The following is a 19,469-nucleotide window of genomic DNA, read 5'->3' as shown; positions in this document are numbered from 1 at the left end:
GTTTATTTACCTATTGAATACCTGATGGACTGGTGGTGAAAATCATTTGCGTGTCTGAACTTCTTTACAACTAAAACTTTTCCTGCATTTTTAATGCTGGAAAAAACCCAGTAGGTTTTACAAAGTGTTTTGACAAACCCTCACTCAGCCATCTTTTGAATGTATCGGTAAAGTGTGAGACGAGTCCTGCCTTCTGTGTTGTAATCATCTTATAGTGTGCATCATGTCTGTTTTGACAAAAGTAAGGCAAAGGACACTAACCTGCAGGCCATATCCTGACAAGACACACAGTGTCTGTTTGGGAGCACTACAATAAGAGCTCCTTTTGTGTTTGTTTTGTAAACACCTGCCAGCTCATACGAGATCTCTTTGAGTATTCCTGAGACCTATCTAATGTCATTTTTCACATAATTATTTAATGTCCCGTGTCGTAATTGTCATACTTAGTGTCACACTTCCTTACTCATATTTTCTGTGCCTCTGCTCTAAACATTAGCCATAATCAGCAGGATGTGTCTTCAGCGTTGGTGGGCCTGTTGTGGGGATTTGAAATGAAAACTTCACAAAGAAACAATTTGAGACACTAAAAGTAAACATGATGTTCTCAAAAATATTGATGTAGATTTTTTTTTTTAATTTGTAAAATAACTAAATTGTTTGACAGCCAAAGGAGAAATCATAAATCAATATTTGGCGTGACCAACAAAGGTGGTAGGTTTTTTTTTCAAGCATCTTGGAGAACTTCCTATAGTTTTTCTGTGAATTAAATTTTTGAAAAGCACTCAACAAAAATATAAATGCAACACTTTTGAATCGATGGATTATTTTAGCAAAGGTGAATGCTCACTAACACAGATTTTAACAAATTTGCAAGCAACATTTGCGAGAAATAAACATTTTGTGTGCATAAAAAAGTTTAAGATCTTTTACTTTAACTCGTGAAAACTTGGAGTGAAAACAAGTGTTGTATCTTCGTTCAGTGTAGATTGCAACCAGCACATCTGAAAAATGTGGTACTCTACAAACCAGAAGGCTTATGACATGTTAAAATGATGTATTTTTTTTAATATTATTATGTAATAGTCGTGTCCACTGTAATGTCCTTGCGACGTATTATTTACCCTGGCCTTGTTTGTTGTTGTTGTTGTTGTTGTCTATTGCACACATTTGTTTTTGTGACGAAGGACAATGAGAAAGAAAGAAAACGTCTTGTGCCTCATGGACATGTTCTTCAATATTGGTGGAAAAGTTTCAATTTGAGGAAATGTCGACTTTAAATGTGTTGTTTTATAACTTGAACTTTAAAATGTAACGGTTCACAACAATTACTTTCCCGAACAGTCATTAATGAACACGCAGAGTGTTTGTACCGTTCCAGGAGGCCACACCTCCTCGGTCTCTGATTGGCTGCTCATCCCACCTGAGAGACGACAGACTAGTTCCGGGATTCCGATGTCGGCCTAGCAGGCGAGCTAAACGGTCTGCTAAGCGGCTAACCAAAGGAGGACCGAAACGACCCGACACCCTACAGGCAAGACAGCTCGCATGTTCGGTATTAGGCGGGCGTTTTACCTGCCCTGCGCGGTGACTGTTAAGCTGAAAGAAGCTCCGGCTGTCCCGTCAGTCGTCAATGAACGTTAGTCCGCCTGTGCGAAGCCTCCATGCTAGCCAGGTAACTAACGTCGGCTAACTCTCGTCGCTGTGGTAAAGGACCGAGCGGTGTCGCAAAAAAAAACTTTCCAAGCTTTGGGTAAAAGCTCACTTAGTGATCACGAGTGTGGATCACATTTGAATCTCTTACGATTACTACGCTTGGGACTAAAGTGGTCACAGCGTGTGTTGGTTTAAAAACAACAACCAGCCTTTTAATGAGGTTCGTGGTGGTTGACTGACTCCCAGCGCTGCCCTGGCCTGCTGCTGAACGGTTGGGCTGTCTCATCGCTCAAAAGATGAAAATGGTGGTTCATCGAGTCGTGTGGATTTATTCAAGACACCCTAAAGCAGCTGTCACGGTTAGGTTTTTAACGTGGATTAAACTTGCTGGACTTCACTATGAAGCTTGCTTGGGGAGGAGGAGGAGGGGGGGGGGTGCAGATCGTCGCGGTGACACGCCAGCATCGACACGGGAGATTTTAGGATTAACATCCATTATAGTCGGTGGTGGTGGTGGTGGTGGTGGGGGGGGTGGTAGGGATTTGTTGTTGGGCAGATGAGATGATTAACAACACGCACACTGACACTCCGTCTCCGGCAGCAGCTCCGTATCTGTGAGCTCGGGTGGTTTGTTGAAAAGAGGGGTGTGTCCAAGGTGTCGGATTACACTCGTTTCTCCGGAATCGTTTTCCGTGTGTTCACGGACCAGTTAGTCATCTGGAGATGAGAAAAGTTATCTGTGTGTGTGTGTGTGTGTGTCAAAGGCGTCCGGCCTCGTCACAGATCCTTGTCTCTTCAGGTGTTGTGAATTTCCAGCAGTGCGAGGCGTTTCATTTGACCACTTGAGGGCACGGGAGGTGGCAGCTGTCTTGTGGAGCAACTCTGAGTAATGGTGAAAAGTGCATACTCACTGTGTAACTTGGTTATTAGTCAGTCTGATTGTTGTGAAACATTTGCTTCTCTCGGATAACTTTCCTCTTGAACAAAGCGAGGACATCAACTTTAGAGAATAACTGTACCTGCAAAAGTGACACTTTCATGAGGCATGTAAGAAAAATCTTCACTTGACTACTGCAATATTATATTTTGTGATACTGCGTCAATTCTCGTAAAGGCTGTTGACTTTTGTTGAGTTTGTATGTAAAAGTTTTGCGGCAATACCTTTGCTCAGATTAGGGCTGGGATATATATATATATATCGATATTTAATTGTATGGTGACATATCGGTTTAGATTTTGGATATTGGAATATTGTGATGTGGCATAATTGTTGTCCCTTCCTAGTTGTAAAGGCTGCATTATAGTAATGTGATGCCAGACCACACGGTTTCAGCTCTTATACAATTTGCCTGTACACAGTTTGTCTTTCTATTCTCATTACGTATGACTTGTTATCAAAAATCTCATTGTGCAAACATTTTGTGAAAGTACCGATAAACATGCCTACAGTATCATTGCATATTCGATATCGAGGTAATCGGTTACAAATATTGTAGTATTTGATATTGTCCGTGTTGCCTAGGCCTTGCTCAGATAGCGCAAACATTTGTGGGAAGATGTTGGATGTTACAGGGACTGTGATCAATGCAGATCCCACTCTTCTTATTGCACAGGTGGTGGTGTGTTCTTTATAATATGTCAGTTTTCCTAAATTTATATTAAAATAATTCAAATTAAAATGCATCACCTTGCTGATAGTATTGCAGTATTTTGAATTGTAACCCCTGCATCATGATATGTATCGTATATCGGCAGGTTCTTCCTCATGGATAGCCCCAATTTTCATAAATCTTTGCAGTATTATTGTAGTTACTTGTGTTCTCCATGATGTCATTATATGGAGTCCCACATCTATTTATATTCATTAGATAATAAATATCTTTATTAAATAAGGCCAGATGCTAAAATTACATTTTCAAATGTTTTATTATCCGACCAACAGTCAAAAACCCAAAGATGTTTCAGTTACTATCATAAACATAATAAGTCTTATCAAGTACTCTTTTCGGCTATAATTATTTACAAACATTTTTGCCTACGTTTTGCTGATTGACAAATGAGTAAAAAAAATGTTTTCCAGGGGCCTCCAGCAGCTTCCACAGAGCCAGGGGTTGAAAGAAAACCAGGAGCCAAAGATTTAAAAGAAAGGACTAAAATGAATCAAACTACATAACAGCCACGCTGTACATGGATTTTTTTAAGAGATGCAACATGGGAAAGAAGGTCTATCTGCAGAGAGTTTGGAGGTGGGAGAGGACGCTCCACCCAGACCCAGCCAAGTGCGGTGACACCTCGGTGACATACACGGGGCGTCTTCATGGAATGAGTTGATTTTGTCCCCATTTTGACGCAAAGACTGAAGACAAGGGTCTCAAAAGATCCAGGGGACTTGGTTGTTTGAGTTATTTTACTTGCAAAGGCAAGCCTCGACATTTTTTTTTTTTTCATTTTTTTCATTTTTTTTTTTTTTTAGCGGCTCAATAAATTCCAGCTGGACTTTTATTTGATTTTAAGCAGCTCCCCACAACTGTTTTAAAAGTGAATTTAGTTTTGTTTCGTTGTTTTCCCCTGCTGACTTAGTTGGACATGCTGGAACTGTCCCTCCTGCCGCCATCCTCAGTTTCTTCCACCCACCCAGTGCCTAAATAAGCCCTCTCGGGATTCACAGAAGTCATCAGCAGCTGCTGCGTTCAATCCTCTGCCTGGTCTCCTCCATGTGCTTCTCCAAGCAGTCTGCTGGCTATCCACCCACTACCTCTTTAATTTTCTGCTCTTTTCTTTCTACACAATTTTTTTCTCTGCGGGATAACAGAAGTTAAGCACAGTGATGAGCATTATGTAAACACTTGAGTTTCAGCAGTGGCGAGAAACCTAAATTGCTCCAGTCTTGTTGGTGTGTGAGAGTGTCTGTCCTTTATATGCACAGCGGTGTTGACGTTGCACTGGTTCCGGGGTGCAGCTTAAGATCGGAATTATTTATATTGTTGCACCAAATACATTAAAGCCATACAGAAATATTTATGAATTAGCTACACATATTTTTGTATCACATTGCCCTTGTGTAGTTTAGCTTTTATAAGCCTCTATAAATATTATGCATTCAAATTAAATATTTGCAGCAAGCTATAACGTGACTAAATCAGTGCTGGGAGACGTTTAGTGTCTGGACACGGAGACTCGCTCATGTTTTCTTTCAGTTGCTGCTTTGCATAGTGTTGGTTTTCTTTTCCTGTCTGTAGTCATGGCCCCTCCTCTCAAACAAGCACCATATTCACCACTTTGACCAGCAAAGCACCCCTTTTCAGTAGGTAGACAGCAGATATCTACCTCCCTCTCTCTCTCTCTCTCTCTCTCTGTCTTCTCTCTGTCTTCCTCCCCTCTGTTTATCTGTCTCTGATGCCGGGCTTCAGTGGTGGGGGGGTTGGAGGAGGAGTAGGTGGCTCCGCTTCTGCTCCTCCCCGTCCATTTCGACCCAGCCGATATGTCCCGGTGTCCGCAGCCACCATGTTCCTGGTGGGATCCACAACCCTCTTCTTCTGCTTCACGTGAGTGTTTCTTGGTCAATCTCATATATGCAAACACACTCGCACAGAATGTAAACGCGGTGCCAAAGGGCCTTAATGTGTGTTTACACAGATGTGTCGCTGTGCTGATGTTTGTGCATGTGTGGGTCTGCCAAAGGCATGTGTAAATACCCAGATATAAAATGTTTCATTTGAGGGCATGCTGTTGTTTGTTGTTTAATCAACCTTTATGTGCTCAGAGAAAGTTTACCGAACACAATTGACCTCTTCAGCTTCAGTTAGTTGCAATCGCACCTCATTCACAATCACGGTCCTCCATTTCTGCCCGCTGAGCTGTTTCCATGGAGCTGTTTGGGGGGTGGGGGGTTTAATAGTCTTGCACTAAGGCTTATCAGCTGTTGTTGCTGCTGGAGTGTGGAGTATTAAATGATAATGTTCCTCCCTCCGTGTCTTGACACCAAGTAATGTTGTTTCCATCCTTTCTAAAACTGTCCAGGTGCCCGTGGTTGTCAGAGTATTTCTCCTCTGTCATTCCCATCTACATTGCCGTGATCTTCCTCTTCACCCTTGCCAACTTCTGCATGGCCACTTTCATGGACCCTGGAGTCTTCCCCCGAGGTAAACACACGTCAGCAGTGTTGGTGTGCGCCGTCTTTTCCCGAGACACGTTGTAATAATGAATGTTCAGCACTTTTGCCGAAAAGAACCAGGAGTGCCCTGGAATTTTATTGAAATGATCACTGACAATAATACAATGCAGGAAGACCGTGTGATCAGTGATTATGATGCGAGCGTGTCTGTTGTCTGCAGCGGAGGAGGATGAGGATAAAGAGGATGATTTCCGCGCGCCGCTCTATAAGACGGTGGAGATCAAAGGGATCCAGGTGCGCATGAAGTGGTGCTCCACCTGCCGCTTCTACCGGCCGCCGCGCTGCTCGCACTGCTCAGTCTGCGACAACTGTGTGGAGGTACACACACACACACACACACACACACACACACACACGCACACACACACACACATATATACACACATAATTTGGTGGAAGACTCCAAAATATACATTCATTTATTTCACAGGATCAGACAAATATAAGTGAAGGTTACATGGGAGAACTGGGTGGAATGAGGTGATGTTGCGTAATTATCTTGGCTCATTTTTTTTCCCGTTGTCTAGGTATTGCTGTTTCTGTATTTAAATCATCATTGCATATACCTGTGTTATGTGTCATTTTAGTTTTTATTAGCAACTCACAGTAAGCTTCTACAAACTCCTGTGTGACGGCTCAGCCTAGACCGGTCCTATTCTTAGTTTTCCATGTGCACGTGTGGGTGGTAGAAACTGTGTGGACATCTGATTGTTATGTATTCCACTTGTTGCTGCTCCTCATTGTTTTTTTTTCCTCTCCGTCATGTCGTTGCTGGTGATCTCACCCTCGTGTCCTTTGACCACGTTTGTTCTCTCAGGACTTTGACCACCACTGCCCGTGGGTGAACAACTGCATCGGTCGGAGGAATTACCGCTATTTCTTCCTCTTCTTGCTGTCTCTCACCACCCACATCATGGACGTATTTGGCTTTGGCTTAGTTTATGTCCTGCACCACCGCCAGCAGCTGGACACGCCACACGCAGCCGTGACGTATCCTTTACTGGGCGCTCTGCAGTCATAAGCATGCAGAACACATTATGAGACTTTCTTTTCCCATTTTACCGACATTTTGTTGTATTTATTTTTCTCTGATCTCCTTGACTCTTTCCTCCCAGTATGGCTGTGATGTGTGTGGCTGGTCTGTTCTTTGTCCCAGTTGCCGGTCTGACTGGGTTCCACATGGTGCTGGTGGCCCGTGGTAGGACCACAAATGAACAGGTACCTAGATGAGCTGCATGCATGCATCAGACCCTGAAAAGAAGATGCATGGATGCTGTTGTATATATTGGTATCCATGTGGGTTGGAAGGTCTGTATAGGTAACCACGATTGGTCTTCTCTCCCTCTCGTTCCCTCTGCAGGTGACAGGGAAGTTTCGGGGAGGCGTTAACCCTTTCACCAACGGCTGCTGGAGGAACATTTCCCATGTACTGTGCAGGTCCCAGGCGCCCAGGTCGGCCATCCTCTCCACTTCACTCAGCTGTTCACTCCCCTCCTTTAACACTCTGCTCTACAATTATTCTTTTTCCACTGCCTCTTTCTTTCCATGGCTCTCTCTCCCCTTCCACTTTTCCACCCTCCTCTTTTATTGTCCTCACTGGTCTGTTAACGTAATGGAAGATATGAGTGTAGGCCTTCAGTGTGAGTGGATTGTGGCGCAAGATTATGTTTGTCAATAGAGCAACATTCTGCTAATCCTTCTGTTTAGTGCCTAAATTATTTTACATAGGTTTTACATATTTGCGTATGTTACAGATACTTGGGCCGATGGCGGAGCCGGCAGGTAATGGAAATACAGCCACCATTTCTTAGACCATCTCTCACTGAGGCCCAGCTGGAAGCAAAGGTCCTGGACAACGGCATCCAGAATGACCGACACAGCACCAGGGTGAGTGACACTGAATCTCACAACGACTGGCAGTCCTCAGGGGGAAGTCTGGATTTAGGAAGTCCACAGACATGCTCATGCATTTTAATGCTATTCAGAAAATACTTGTACGTGCTATATGTTTGACTTCACACTTTATTACTGTGGAAAAAAAATCTTACCTATGTTTATAGGAATTTGTCTGTTTTCAATGAGTTTCATGAGTCCTCTTTTTAACAGAACAACACGGAAGATCAAAAAAGGCAGTTTAAAAAATATGAGGGTCTGTTATTTCTTACTGTGGCATTATGGTGTCAAATTGATGGAGACAGAAAATCTGTGAACGGGCAGCTGATATAGTTTGTGTTGGTGCTGCAGCTGCTGGCTCGGAAACTGACACCGGTTATGATTCTGTAAGCGACAATAGAGATAAAATAACAAATTCTGACTGCACACTTCTGCTCTTCCTCCTCATATTTAAAAACCCTCCATCATGTCTTTTGTCCTTATTTAACCAAAGGAAACATTCTCTAACACCCCCTAAATCCTGAAACAAAATAATAAAACAAGGATTTTGGAGATTTGCATGTATGTGGCTGTTCTACAAATTATCTCAAGGTGAACTGAACTGACTTTTTGAGAGGAGTTCACTACTAGCAACACAAGGATTTACAAATGTGTGGCTTGATTTTTTTTTTTTTTTCTGAACTCTGGCACAGGAAATGCAAATGTTTTGCTACATCAGTGACTTTGAAGATTAATCATATGGCAAAACCGACAAGAATGGTTCATAAAACAGGCCTTTGTACCTCTAGAAGTAATGATGTTTCTTGACATAGCCCTCTGTGTCAGGCAGCCTCATCTGTCATGTCAATGAATGGATTTTTGATTCAGGTAAGCTGTCAGTCTGAACACGCCCTAATACTGCACGTCTGCTTACGTTTCTGTTTGTCTTTTCCAGTCCAAGAGCAGTTTGGATCAGATAGAGAGCCAGTCAGTTGACGCAGAGCCTCCACCTCCTCCAAAGCCGGAGCTTCGTTACCCCGGTCTGCCCCGTGCCGACACGGAGGGTGAGACACACTTACAAATACATGTCAGCTAATATGTCAACATCTGAGTGTTGAGCACAAAGTAAAATCCAGGCACTTCAAGTGTTTACCTCTTAGGTAAAGAGAAGAATGTTTGTTTTCTAATCACAAGCACACCTCGTTCAAATGTCTCTTTTGGTCTCTCGTCACCCAGAGAGCAGCTTGTTGACTGAAGCTCCACCTACGCCGTCAATGTACAAGTACCGACCAGCCTTCAACAGTCCGGGAAGGAACCACACTGCCCTCACACACCCAAACAAGGTTCATACCAACTTTTCACGTGTACAGACCTTGAGGTACAGGGTTCAGACTACCTATGTAGCATTATATACAGCACGAACTGTTTATTAAAGGGACAATCGGCTGGGAGGGAAGTTAATCACATGCCTTGAAACACAGACACATGAAAGGCACATGCAAATCTGATTAGATTCTTTGAAATGCACACTACCATGTCGATTATTACTTAGCAAGCTTATTTTAGAAACACAGACAGATGTGGTTAAAAGAGGAGGGCACAACAAACAGCATCCTGTAGTTTACTGTTGCAGGTGGGCTGGTGGCTCTAATGCCCTCCCCCTTGGAATTTCCTTTGTGATAATACATGCCCCTCTTTTTTTGTTTTTACCTTAAATTGATCATTCAGTGGCCATCGGTCGATCAGTAAGTGTCAGTGTGTGTGTGTGTGTGTGTGTGTGTGTGTGTGTGTGTGTGTGTGTGTGTGTGTGTGTGTGTGTGTGTGTGTGTGTCCCCTTGGCTGTCTCTTGTGTGTTTGAGTGGATCTATCCTTTTCCCTGAGACTGCATTGACTGGAATGTGTAGTTCATGGTCCTTATGTATTTGTATTTCCATTTATGTGTTGACACACAGTCTTTGACATGCAGTGTCAGTGCTTGTTCAAACCAGTCAATGTTTCCAGTCCAGTAGTGTGATGATGGAGTAGAGCACCGGTCAAGCATCCAATTCTCCCCACCACTCTTTTTTTTTTTCTGTTCCTCAATGTTCCCTGTGCCATGTTTTCTATCCCCGAGATAACATGGTAATTTTCATCTTTCTTCCCCCTTTCATCTTCACCACACATCTCTCCTTCAACACACATCTCTCCTTCAACACACATCTCTCCTTCAACACACTTCTCTCCTTCTCTACCTTTGGTCTGTTTCTCGTCTCTCCTCCTCAGATGATCCGTGGGGAGAGTCTTGACTCTCCATCCTCCTCCATCCTCCAATCCAGCCGACAGCCGAGCTACCGCTCGGAGCCGAGCAGCCTTGACGGGGCCACAGTGGTGGGGGGAGGTGTAGGGGTGCGCAGAGTGGGAGGGGAGAGGGGTGAGGGCCCTGGGGGCCCTGGCGGGACTGCTGGGGGGGTGTCGGGGGGCATGTCGGGTTACTCCCTGACTGGGCGCTCCTACACCTCCTACCCATCCTCTCTGGTTCTGTCCACTGGCGGCTCACGCTCCTCCAGCCTGCGCTCAGCACACACTGCACATAACCCGCTGGCCACGCTCCAATCAGAGGGCACCACAGACACCAGCTACAAAAGCCTGGCCAATCAGACGCCTCGGAATGGCAGCCTGTCTTACGACAGCCTGCTGACACCATCCGAGAGCCCAGAGTTCGAGTCGGCCGCCCACGAGCTGTCGCCACAGAAGCCTCATGCTCCGTTTCCCTCGGCGACTAAAACAGGCCAGCCTGAGGTGGTGTCACCCAGTACCCCGCTGCAGGGCTACACGTCGCCCTTCCTCTCAGCTCAGATCGCCCAGCAGAGGGAGGGGCAGCTGCTCCAGGGCTCTGCCACTTTCTCCTCCCCCCACAGGGCCTACCTGCGTGCTGTCAGCCCGCCGCCTCCCTCCTCCTCTGGGCCTCCTGACTCCCAGCACTTGCTCCAGCATAACCAGGACTTCTCTTCCCGAGCCCCTCGTAACCCTTGCTCCTCACCCTCTTCCCCCGGGGCTCGCTCACCGGAGCCCCCTGTCTCCCCGCCACCTCGCGGCCTCTCCCTCGGCAAGTCCCTATCTTACACCGGGGAGGCAGGGCCTCAGAACAAGCCTCGGCCTGCAGGAGGAGGCACCGTGCTGGGAGAGGGAGGAGTCGGAGGAGGGCAACAGGCTCCACAGTGAGTAGTGATCCGTCGCCAGACCTGTCAGCCTGCTACACCTCCTGCTTCCTCCTCCTTCTCCTTTTCCTCCTCTTCTTCCTTCCCGGTTTGTGTCAGCTCTCCTCTTCTTCCCTGATCTGTGTGAGTTTTCCTTTTCCTCCTCTATTGTTTACAATCAGTCTGTGTTTGTGTATCGTGGAACAGTTGGATGTGTGTGAACGTTTTATTGGTTGAGTTGTTTGACTGTGTGGATTTGTGTTAAAAGCATGCCAGCACACGTGACCGTTTACTTCTGTCCTGTAAGCCTTTTGTGTCCTTGTCCTTACTAAGTATAGCTACCAAATGCCTTAAGAGATCTTAGATAGAGAAACATTTTCTGTTTGCTTGTTATTTTTGAAGTAGAACCACTCACCTCCACCTCCCTTTCTCCTCTCTCCTCATCCCTAATCTGCCCCCCCCCTCCCTCCCCTTCCGTATGGCTGTCCAATCAGATCCACCTCTCGCCCAGCCTTGGCCAATCACACCACATCCAAACCAGGGGGTGGGGTGAAGAAGGTAACCGGCGTTGGAGGGACCACATACGAGATATCGGTTTGAGTGACAAACACCCCTTACGGTCAGTCACAGGAAGCGGGGGGGGGGGGAAAGTCACTGGACAACTTCCACTTTGTCTTGAGCTGGATATTATTCACGACTGCAGGCTCCTGAGAAATGACTGTTTCCCGCTGCAAAGGACTAAAGGAGCCGGCCTGTCTGGTACTCACTTTGTTATCTTTGTAACGCCACTGGCCATTCTTCTTTGCCAGCCTTTCAGATTTGAACAAAGAAAAACTGGGGACACTGGTTTATTTGCCACTTTGTGAGCCATAGACTGATGTGACCATATTGTCACAGCTGGGTACAGATATGTCTATACAACACGCATACCTTTTCAATGATTTGCTATTTTACTTTGGTACATTAGTATTGACAACGGTGTCTGACACTTAAGGAAAGGATGGCCTTTATCCAGCGGACGTAAAATGTTAGGAGGGAAGATTCAGGACTGTTGACCAATAGAAACGTCTGAACGGACCACATAGGCTGTTTATTGATGAGAGTCACGGCAGAAAGAGTCCGACCTATAAACACAGTATCATTTTAGTTTTATAAATCTTTTTTTTTTTTTTAAATATTGTTTTATATAAATGTATAAAATGTTACAGATTATTATTGGGTCAAATTGTCAGGTATTGAAGATGACTATTGATGAGGGTGTACTGTATGTAATTATTCATGAAAGCGATTTCAAATCCGTTTCCTGTTTATAATTGATGGCTGCATCAGCCACTCCCGAGCTCTTACTGGAGTTTTCATCGTCCAAAGAGAATGATGAGTTTTTTGGTGGACACCTGAAGTGGCGAATAAATGAGCTTAATGTTTGAAAGCCACAAAGAAATTTAAATTGTCACAATTGCAGCACAAGCATCTTTGTGGAATGTACGCTTGTAATGTTAATGCTATAGACATTATGCAAAATCTGTTTGTAGCTTTAAGACCATTGTATGTCTTTTGGTGGTGTTGTTGTTTTTTTCCTTCTTTTCTGTAATGTTTTGTCTTGTCAGTCAAGATGTTAGCAACCTTTTACCTTTAACGGATGGCCAGCCAAATGGGGCAGCGAGGGAAGGGCTTATTTATTTCACCAGACAAAACAACCTCTTATAGTTCTGGACACAATTTCAAACCAGTCTCAGCTTTTTTTTTTTTTCTTTCTTTTGGAGAGAGAAGTAGAAATATTTTTTATGGAAAAAGTTTATAAATGAAATTATAAATGCACCACTAAATATATTAAAGAGGGACTGGTTTGCAATTGGAGACTGTTGATTTGTTTTTGCCTTGAGACCATTCATAGTGAAGCAAGCGTGTTTTTATTTTTTCTATTCGTTTTTATTTTTTACACTCATCTGAAAAAAGTCAGATTCTATTATTTTGATTGATTTGCTCATGTTTTGTTCAATTTCTGTAAAGGTACAGTTTATGTATTTCTTTTTTCAACCCGCTGTGATGTTGAGAGAGGATAGATTTAAAGGGGAGGCGTGTTTGTCTTTGCGGATTGGGCATTACAGAGGGTTTATTTATTTGATTTTTTTTTTTTTCCTCTCAAGGCCCACAGCAGTGTTTGCTGTCTAATGTCAAAGCTGTCCGATCGTGGCACATCTTTTGACGTCGAGTACATGCTTGATTGAAGCACACGAGTGTCATCGGTCAACCCAAACAACTGAGTTTTAAACCCTACCAGGCTATGTCTTCAGTGTGCATGTGAATTTCTTTGTTCGTCGTGCTGAATGCTTCACTCACGTGCATTCTTGTGAGATTATTGTCCAATGCCAACCCGCTTCATGCGTGGGAGGCAATGAGAAAAGAAGCATCATTAATGGCACAAGCAGCCGTCACACAGATAAAAGAGAACCCATGTTACTTTTCTTCCTGCTCTGGCCAACGATGGTGGCTGCAGAACAATCAGAAACTACATGAGTATAGCAAGTATACTTCTATGCGAGATAAAATATTACTGTGGTGGGCTGTGACGAATGGAACGAGTTTCACAAATATCTGTAACGAGTACATTAAAACATTTCCAAAATGGCCTTATAAAGAATTTTTAAAAAGATGTCTTCTCAGAATAAAAGGTCCAACTGTTAAAAAAAAAAAAAAAAAAAAAAAAAAAAAAAGCGTCATGAATTTGATCTGTGCACTCATTCTTGTTTTCAGTTTCATACACTCTTTACTTTGGTTTTGAAACATGACACAAAAGTAAACACTTGCAAAATACAGGCAGCAAAAGTTCACATGCAGTGATGAGATGTTACTGAAAGTAAAAAAAAAAAATACAAAAAAGGTATTTTGTTCTGAAATAACTTAAGATCTGTCATAAAATGTCCCCAAAACATTGGTTGAGCTGGCATGGCTACTTCTTACCAAGTCAGACCAGGTAAAGGTGGTCCAGCTGTTCCAGAGACAATATTTAGAAGTGGTTGAACCTATTTTCTTGTCGTCAGCCTATAATATTCTGGACTTTTTCAATAATGTAAGGCATGAAAATGTTGGGAACCAAAAAGGAAAGCCCGCATGCTCCCTCCCTGAATCACTCCCTCCACCTCATTGGTCTTTCTTGCTCTCTGTGGGCTGCTCCCAGTTGTTGGTTTCAGGAAGGAGCTCATCGCTGCCCTCTTCTGGCTGAGTGCCGTTCTGCTCCTCTTCCTTCAAATCACGACTTTTGTTCAGCTTCTTGGATTTTTGGAAGAGCTCGTTGAGGTTGAACTCTCGGATGATGTTCTCCTAAGGATGGAATAAGCTTCATAGTTAGCATGATTGTCGACATGTGTCAGAAAGCAATACTTCCTCGTGTTTGTCGAAGCATACCTCATTAAAGGTCCAAGACACAGCTCTCCCTTTATTGTCCACCATCGGGCGTCTCATAATTTCCTGTCCTCCTTGAAAAAGCAACAGCGAAGGCAGCTGCTTGGTCAGAGGAGACGTACTAACCCTGTACCTGTAAACAAAGAATTCATGGCACAGTTAAACCTGTGTTCAGAGAATGTCAAAATAAGGACTTCCTTGAAAGCATAAACAAACAATTTCGTGGCATTAAAGCTAAATTACAGGCAGAGTGGCGATAATGACTGACCTCTGTGAAACCTCTCCATAGCGGCCAATGTCCACCTTCCCAAACCGGAGTCCGGCACAGTTGTACCTGTAGTACGCAGAGGAAAAATCCACAACACATTTTAGCCAAAAGGCCAAACTGCAATCCAGCCGTCTCACTGACAGACATCAGTGTCTGCAGCTGGTATTAAATAAATTCAACTGTCTTACATTTCAGCTAACAGACAATAAAGACCATGAACCATCCATCCATTATGTATACCCGCTTTATCCTGAACATGGTCACGGCTCACTTTGGGCAAAGGCAGGGTACACCCTGGGCAGGTCGCCAGTCCATCACATAAACAGACGGAAACAAAGACCATTCACGCTCTCATTCACACCTAAGGGCAGTTTTTTTTTTGTTGTAGAATCAGCAGTTAACCTGACATGCACGTCTTTGGAAGATGGGAGGAAGCCGGAGTACCCGGAGAGAACCCACGCAGACACAGGGAGAACATGCAAACTCCACACAGAAAGGCCCCCGGCCGAGGTCGAACCCGGAACCTTCTTGCTGCGGGAGTGACAGAGCTAATCACTGCACCACTGTGCCGCCCCTATAAAGATCATGATTTTACAGTGAATGACCAGCTAGTATGAAACTCTGAATGTGTACTCAGTATATTCAATAAAATCTTATATTTTAAATTTAGAATTATGAATTGATTATGAATACTGTGCATGTTCATGAACTTTACTGTAGTTTCTATGTAATATCAGACTTCATGGTTGCTTACCAGTACAGCTGTGACTGGTGAATTGTAGGTTTATAGTCAAAATGTGTATTGTGCAGCTCAGCCAATCATAACTACCTGGCTATCTGTCTTGACTGCTGGGAGCAGATTGTTTACAATCTGTAGTAAACAGATAGTGTGAGAACCGAAAAGAGTGTATGATTGTTTCTTACTTGAGAGAGAGGTCGGCGAAAACGGGAGCGAAGGACTGGCAGTCAGAGGACCAGTTGGCGTAGAATTCGACGATCCAGGTGACACGACTGTCCTTCTGCAGCTCCTCCTGACGACTCCAACAACACAATATGAGATTAGAACAGACGACACGGGTGGAGATCTCTGTCCTACATAGCTTCCTACACCATCAGTTAGGAAGGTTGACTATATGTCCGTCTGACATTCAGTTAATATGACATTAATCGGAGTACTTCTAGTATAATAGGCCTTCTCTGATTGATGTACACGGTTGAAACAAAACAATAAAACTATGCTTGGTTCAATTTGAGATCATTTCAATTTCTTATTATATTACATATCAGTATTCAATCACCCCTGAAACTTCCAGGTGAAACAACAGCTCCTGCAAACTGAGCTGAAAGTAACTAACTCCCGCCTGCTCTGCTTATATTTAACACATCAGAGGCCAGAGGTACTTCTGTACATCCAAACAGTCTTCTGACATCACGAACGACTCACATCTATGGTCTTGTCACTGAAGTACTTGATGTACTCTGGGCCCATGTAGAGAGGTGGCTTACAGGTCAAGACAAATGCTGGAGACAAAAAAAACAGATAAACGGGCTGATAAGTTTACATTCAATAGAATGAAAACAACTGCTAAAGTTTTACAGTTTCTTTAGCTGAAAATCTATATTGAGGCTAAATATACAGAAAAGCCTTCAAAGCTTCGTTTGAAGTTAGGATGTGTTAATTAGTTTGGCATGAGTTTGTTGTGTGTACGTCTACAATACCTCGGTGGAACAAAACTCAAAGAACGTAAAAGAAAGGCACCACACTGGAATCAGGACTGCATGATGTTCAAGACGCCCTGATGAAAACAACAACTCATTTGCTGATATTGTATGTTCACGTATCCCCTGCCTCATATTTGAGTTTGCGTATTGCTTAGGCCAGAGATTTCACAACCTCACGGAGGAGGTATTCGGAAATGTTTGAAATGTGTGTCTAAAATACTTACACAATGGCGCCACCTGTAGGCCACTTGATAAAAACGCTCCTGAGACTGCTGATTGCAGTTGCTTTAAAGGTGCAGCTGCACTACAGAGACATGGAGCTATTTCTGATCGGTGGGAGTAAGAAACATGCTGACACTAAAAAAAAAAACAGCCAGCAGAGACAGAAGCAAAAAAAAAAAAAAAATGACGACAGTAATATGGTGGGAATGAAGAGCACCACTTTGTACTCTACCGTAATGAGGTCCAGTGGCTTTCCAGAGGAAGTTCAGTTTATGAGTTTGTGTGAAAGTATGCAAGGCTTTTTCTTTTTGAAAAAAAAAAAAAGTGATAGCTGCAAATTTATCTGATGATAAATGAGTTGACCTCCTGATGTTTTCAGCTGACGGCAACAACCTAGGTGCTTTCCCACGGACTGACTTTCAGATGGAGAACAATGTGTCCAAAGCTAACTTGCATGTTGTTGTGAGGGCTTACATCAGTCAAAGAGCTCTTGAGAGTTGATGAGTATCATTATTATGTCAACGGTGGCAGGAACACCAACTGCACAGGAGGAGTGAGTGACTGAATCTGCAAATGATGTGGCTCTGACGCATTGGTTCAGGGAGAAGACACTGGCTGCATTTTGGAAATTAGTGCGAGGCGAATACCGAGGACTAAGTGGTGTCGCATTAAAACAAAATCCTTCGTCTATTTGCATCATCCTGTCTATGTGAGGCTGCTTTCTCAGCGCTGATGTACCTGTAAATGAGTCCAGAACGCCTCGCTGGCTCCACACATGCTCAACCACCCCAAAGAGGGAATTAAACACTTCAAGGGTTATTTTGTTGTGATTGGGGGAAATGGAAGTTGACGGGCAAGTCATCTAGTAATACAACAATTGACTACGAGATCAAATGTGTTCAGGATTCATCTCCGTTTACGTGCTCTCAACAGTGTCCTTAGGGGCGCTCTGCAAAAGACAAATGTTAATTGCACCCCATTGAGGTGGAGGCGACGGGCTGGTACCCTTGCGGCTTGTCACGGACACTACTCTAATGTTTTTTCATAAATATCAATGCCCATAAGTCAAATTTACTCGTGAGTGGGGCAGTTATTTGTGTTGAGGCTTGCAAGGCCACTTACCGACACACAGCGTAAGGTAGAGGATGCCGAACCGGATGTCCAGCCTGAAGAAGAGGATGACGTTGGCCACTTTACTGAACAGGAACAGGTTGCCAATGTGCTGCTCCAGTGTGACTGAGAGAGAGAGAGAGAGAGAGAGAGAGAGAGAGAGAGAGAGAGAGAGAGAAAAGAAGGAATGAAGTCAAGTAAAACCCTCCACATTGTTGACCAAGGTCAGGAGAAGGTGAGATTACACTGCAACTGCCTGTAATGTTTACACATCACACAGTGAAGCGCTTCCTGGATGTGGCTCAGTGCGGGGCTTCTTAACTGGTTATAGTTTACACATAAGTTGCACATCTAATCTGTTTGGTTAAAGTTTAACAGTTACTCGCTATAAAAGACACATACCCAGTGTCCTTGTTACTACCTCCACCAACGAGGGTATGTTTTCAGTGCTGTTTGTTTGTCAGCGGGGCAACAGAAAGACCACCAGCCGGATTTTAATGAAACTTTGTGGAGGGGTGAAGCATCGGCCAAGGAAGAAACCATTGCATTTTCGAGCGGATCTAAATCCCGGTGCCGATCCATGCATTCGATTTTGCTTTCATTACCATCACAAAATAGGGCATTAGGCCGACTACATGCCATACAACTTAAACTCCTGATAGCAGGGAAATTCAATAGTGACAAAACATAGGCAATTCTTGAAATATAAAGACTTCATATCAAAATCCACATTCGATGGTACCAGTGATCCTCTGGTATGCACATGTACTCGCTTCATATAGCAAGCAGTTGTTGTGACAGCTGATGTGAGACTTCAGCTCGGCACAAGCGCATTTTGACATCACTGTTTTGGAAATATATCCGGACACACACTGATCTGCCACAACATCAAAATCACTGACAGGTGAAGCATAAACTTTAGTACAGCAGTAAATCCTGCCTTCATATGTATTTCAGTGTTCAGTTGTTATTCAGTCTGATTGAAAGCAGTGTGGATTAATTTTAATCGTCTGTTTGGGTACTGTAATTTGTAATCAGGAACACCTCCCAGCATAGTTCAACAGTCTCCGATATGACAATTAAAATGAATCCACACCTCTCTCAATCAGATTGAATAAAACAAAATTAACAATGTAATCCTTATGAAAAGAAGATTTACTGCTGAACTTTTGTACAATATGTTATGCTTTATCTGTCAGTGGTTTGAATTTGGTAAATATTTGATGGTGGTAACCAGGAAATATTGAGTGCACAAAGGCTTGGTGCATCAGCCTTGGTGCATGCTGTAGGCCAGTTTTTATGATGTGACTGTGTAGTGTAAACATACATCAGCTGGTTTACACATAAACAAATGTGTGTATGTATGTGTGTGTGGGGGGGGGGGGGTCGTACTTACTGGCTCTTCTGTTCTTCATCATCACTATTGCACTGAGAAACATGAGAATCTCCAGTTCTCTCTGAAAAACAAAAGGTGCAAAGCCATGAGACAACTTTCTGAGTAAAGTGAAGCCAAGTCATTTTTCCAGCTGCTGAGTAACGGCCACCATATTTAGCCGCAGGCAGCACCGCAACCCGACCCCCGCCATGCTGCTCACCCAGTCAAAGTCGCAGGAGTTGCCGTCCTCTCGCTCGGTCGCCAGGTGCTCGCACAGACCGGGAGCCTTCCGCACCAACAGGAAGGCAACGGTCATGAGGACCGAGGTGATATAATACGGTTTCAGCAGCCATTTGTAAATCTGAGGCAGGTGGTACAAGAAGGTACAGACTCCTGTGATTAAACCCATGTCGGCGGAGACGACAACCCACCGCGACCCGGTGTCGGAAGAGAAGTGACAGCTGAAGCGTATAACGGTGCGGCTCGTTCGAACCG

General features: G+C 43.9%; 2 protein-coding genes across 7 annotated transcripts; one reads left to right on the top strand and one right to left on the bottom strand.

Annotated features, from left to right (window-relative positions):
• Nucleotides 1–1,445: 1,445 nt before the first annotated feature.
• zdhhc5b (zinc finger DHHC-type palmitoyltransferase 5b) lies at nt 1,446–13,516 on the top strand. Of its 4 annotated transcripts, none has more exons than XM_069170609.1 (12): nt 1,446–1,531; nt 3,734–5,198; nt 5,674–5,795; nt 5,988–6,145; nt 6,645–6,817; nt 6,943–7,045; nt 7,188–7,279; nt 7,582–7,714; nt 8,655–8,763; nt 8,936–9,042; nt 9,962–10,896; nt 11,370–13,516. In XM_069170609.1, exons 2-12 carry the CDS (start codon nt 5,050–5,052, stop codon nt 11,473–11,475), a joined length of 2,187 nt encoding a protein of 728 aa, XP_069026710.1. In that variant the 5' UTR covers nt 1,446–1,531; nt 3,734–5,049; the 3' UTR covers nt 11,476–13,516. The 4 variants fall into 4 exon arrangements, 3 of the variants coding, with proteins under 3 accessions (XP_069026710.1, XP_069026711.1, XP_069026712.1); XM_069170610.1 differs by having other exon boundaries at nt 1,452–1,672; XM_069170611.1 differs by lacking the exon at nt 1,446–1,531 and adding an exon at nt 2,186–2,700.
• tmx2a (thioredoxin-related transmembrane protein 2a) lies at nt 5,934–19,459 on the bottom strand. 3 transcript variants are annotated; one of them, XM_069170632.1, is made up of 9 exons: nt 19,195–19,458; nt 18,996–19,056; nt 17,612–17,725; nt 15,990–16,066; nt 15,470–15,576; nt 14,546–14,611; nt 14,281–14,410; nt 14,016–14,196; nt 5,934–6,135 (listed from the first exon to the last, which is right to left on the bottom strand). In XM_069170632.1, the coding sequence occupies exons 1-8, from the start codon at nt 19,381–19,383 to the stop codon at nt 14,017–14,019; spliced, it is 924 nt and encodes a 307-aa protein (XP_069026733.1). In that variant the 5' UTR covers nt 19,384–19,458; the 3' UTR covers nt 5,934–6,135; nt 14,016. The 3 variants fall into 3 exon arrangements, with proteins under 3 accessions (XP_069026733.1, XP_069026734.1, XP_069026732.1); XM_069170633.1 differs by lacking the exon at nt 5,934–6,135 and adding an exon at nt 6,780–6,836 and having other exon boundaries at nt 19,195–19,459; XM_069170631.1 differs by lacking the exon at nt 5,934–6,135 and having other exon boundaries at nt 13,617–14,196.
• Nucleotides 19,460–19,469: the final 10 nt, after the last annotated feature.

Source organism: Embiotoca jacksoni, unplaced genomic scaffold, assembly GCF_022577435.1.
Source record: "Embiotoca jacksoni isolate LCO1_2020_lvr unplaced genomic scaffold, fEmbJac1.0.p SCAF_5, whole genome shotgun sequence".
NCBI lineage: Eukaryota > Metazoa > Chordata > Actinopteri > Embiotocidae > Embiotoca > Embiotoca jacksoni.
This window is presented reverse-complemented; position numbering and strand designations above follow the sequence as displayed.

Coding starts and splice junctions, on each gene's coding strand:
- tmx2a (XM_069170633.1), bottom strand. CDS start 19,383: ATGGGTTTAATCACAGGAGTCTGTACCTTCTTGTACCACCTGCCTCAG. Junction 16,067..17,611: donor CTACCTTACGCTGTGTGTCG/GTAAGTGGCCTT, acceptor TTTTGTCTCCAG/CATTTGTCTTGACCTGTAAG. Junction 14,411..14,545: donor TATGGAGAGGTTTCACAGAG/GTCAGTCATTAT, acceptor CTTTGTTTACAG/GTACAGGGTTAGTACGTCTC.
- zdhhc5b (XM_069170609.1), top strand. CDS start 5,050: ATGCCGGGCTTCAGTGGTGGGGGGGTTGGAGGAGGAGTAGGTGGCTCC. Junction 6,818..6,942: donor ACGCCACACGCAGCCGTGAC/GTATCCTTTACT, acceptor CTTTCCTCCCAG/TATGGCTGTGATGTGTGTGG. Junction 9,043..9,961: donor CCCTCACACACCCAAACAAG/GTTCATACCAAC, acceptor TCTCCTCCTCAG/ATGATCCGTGGGGAGAGTCT.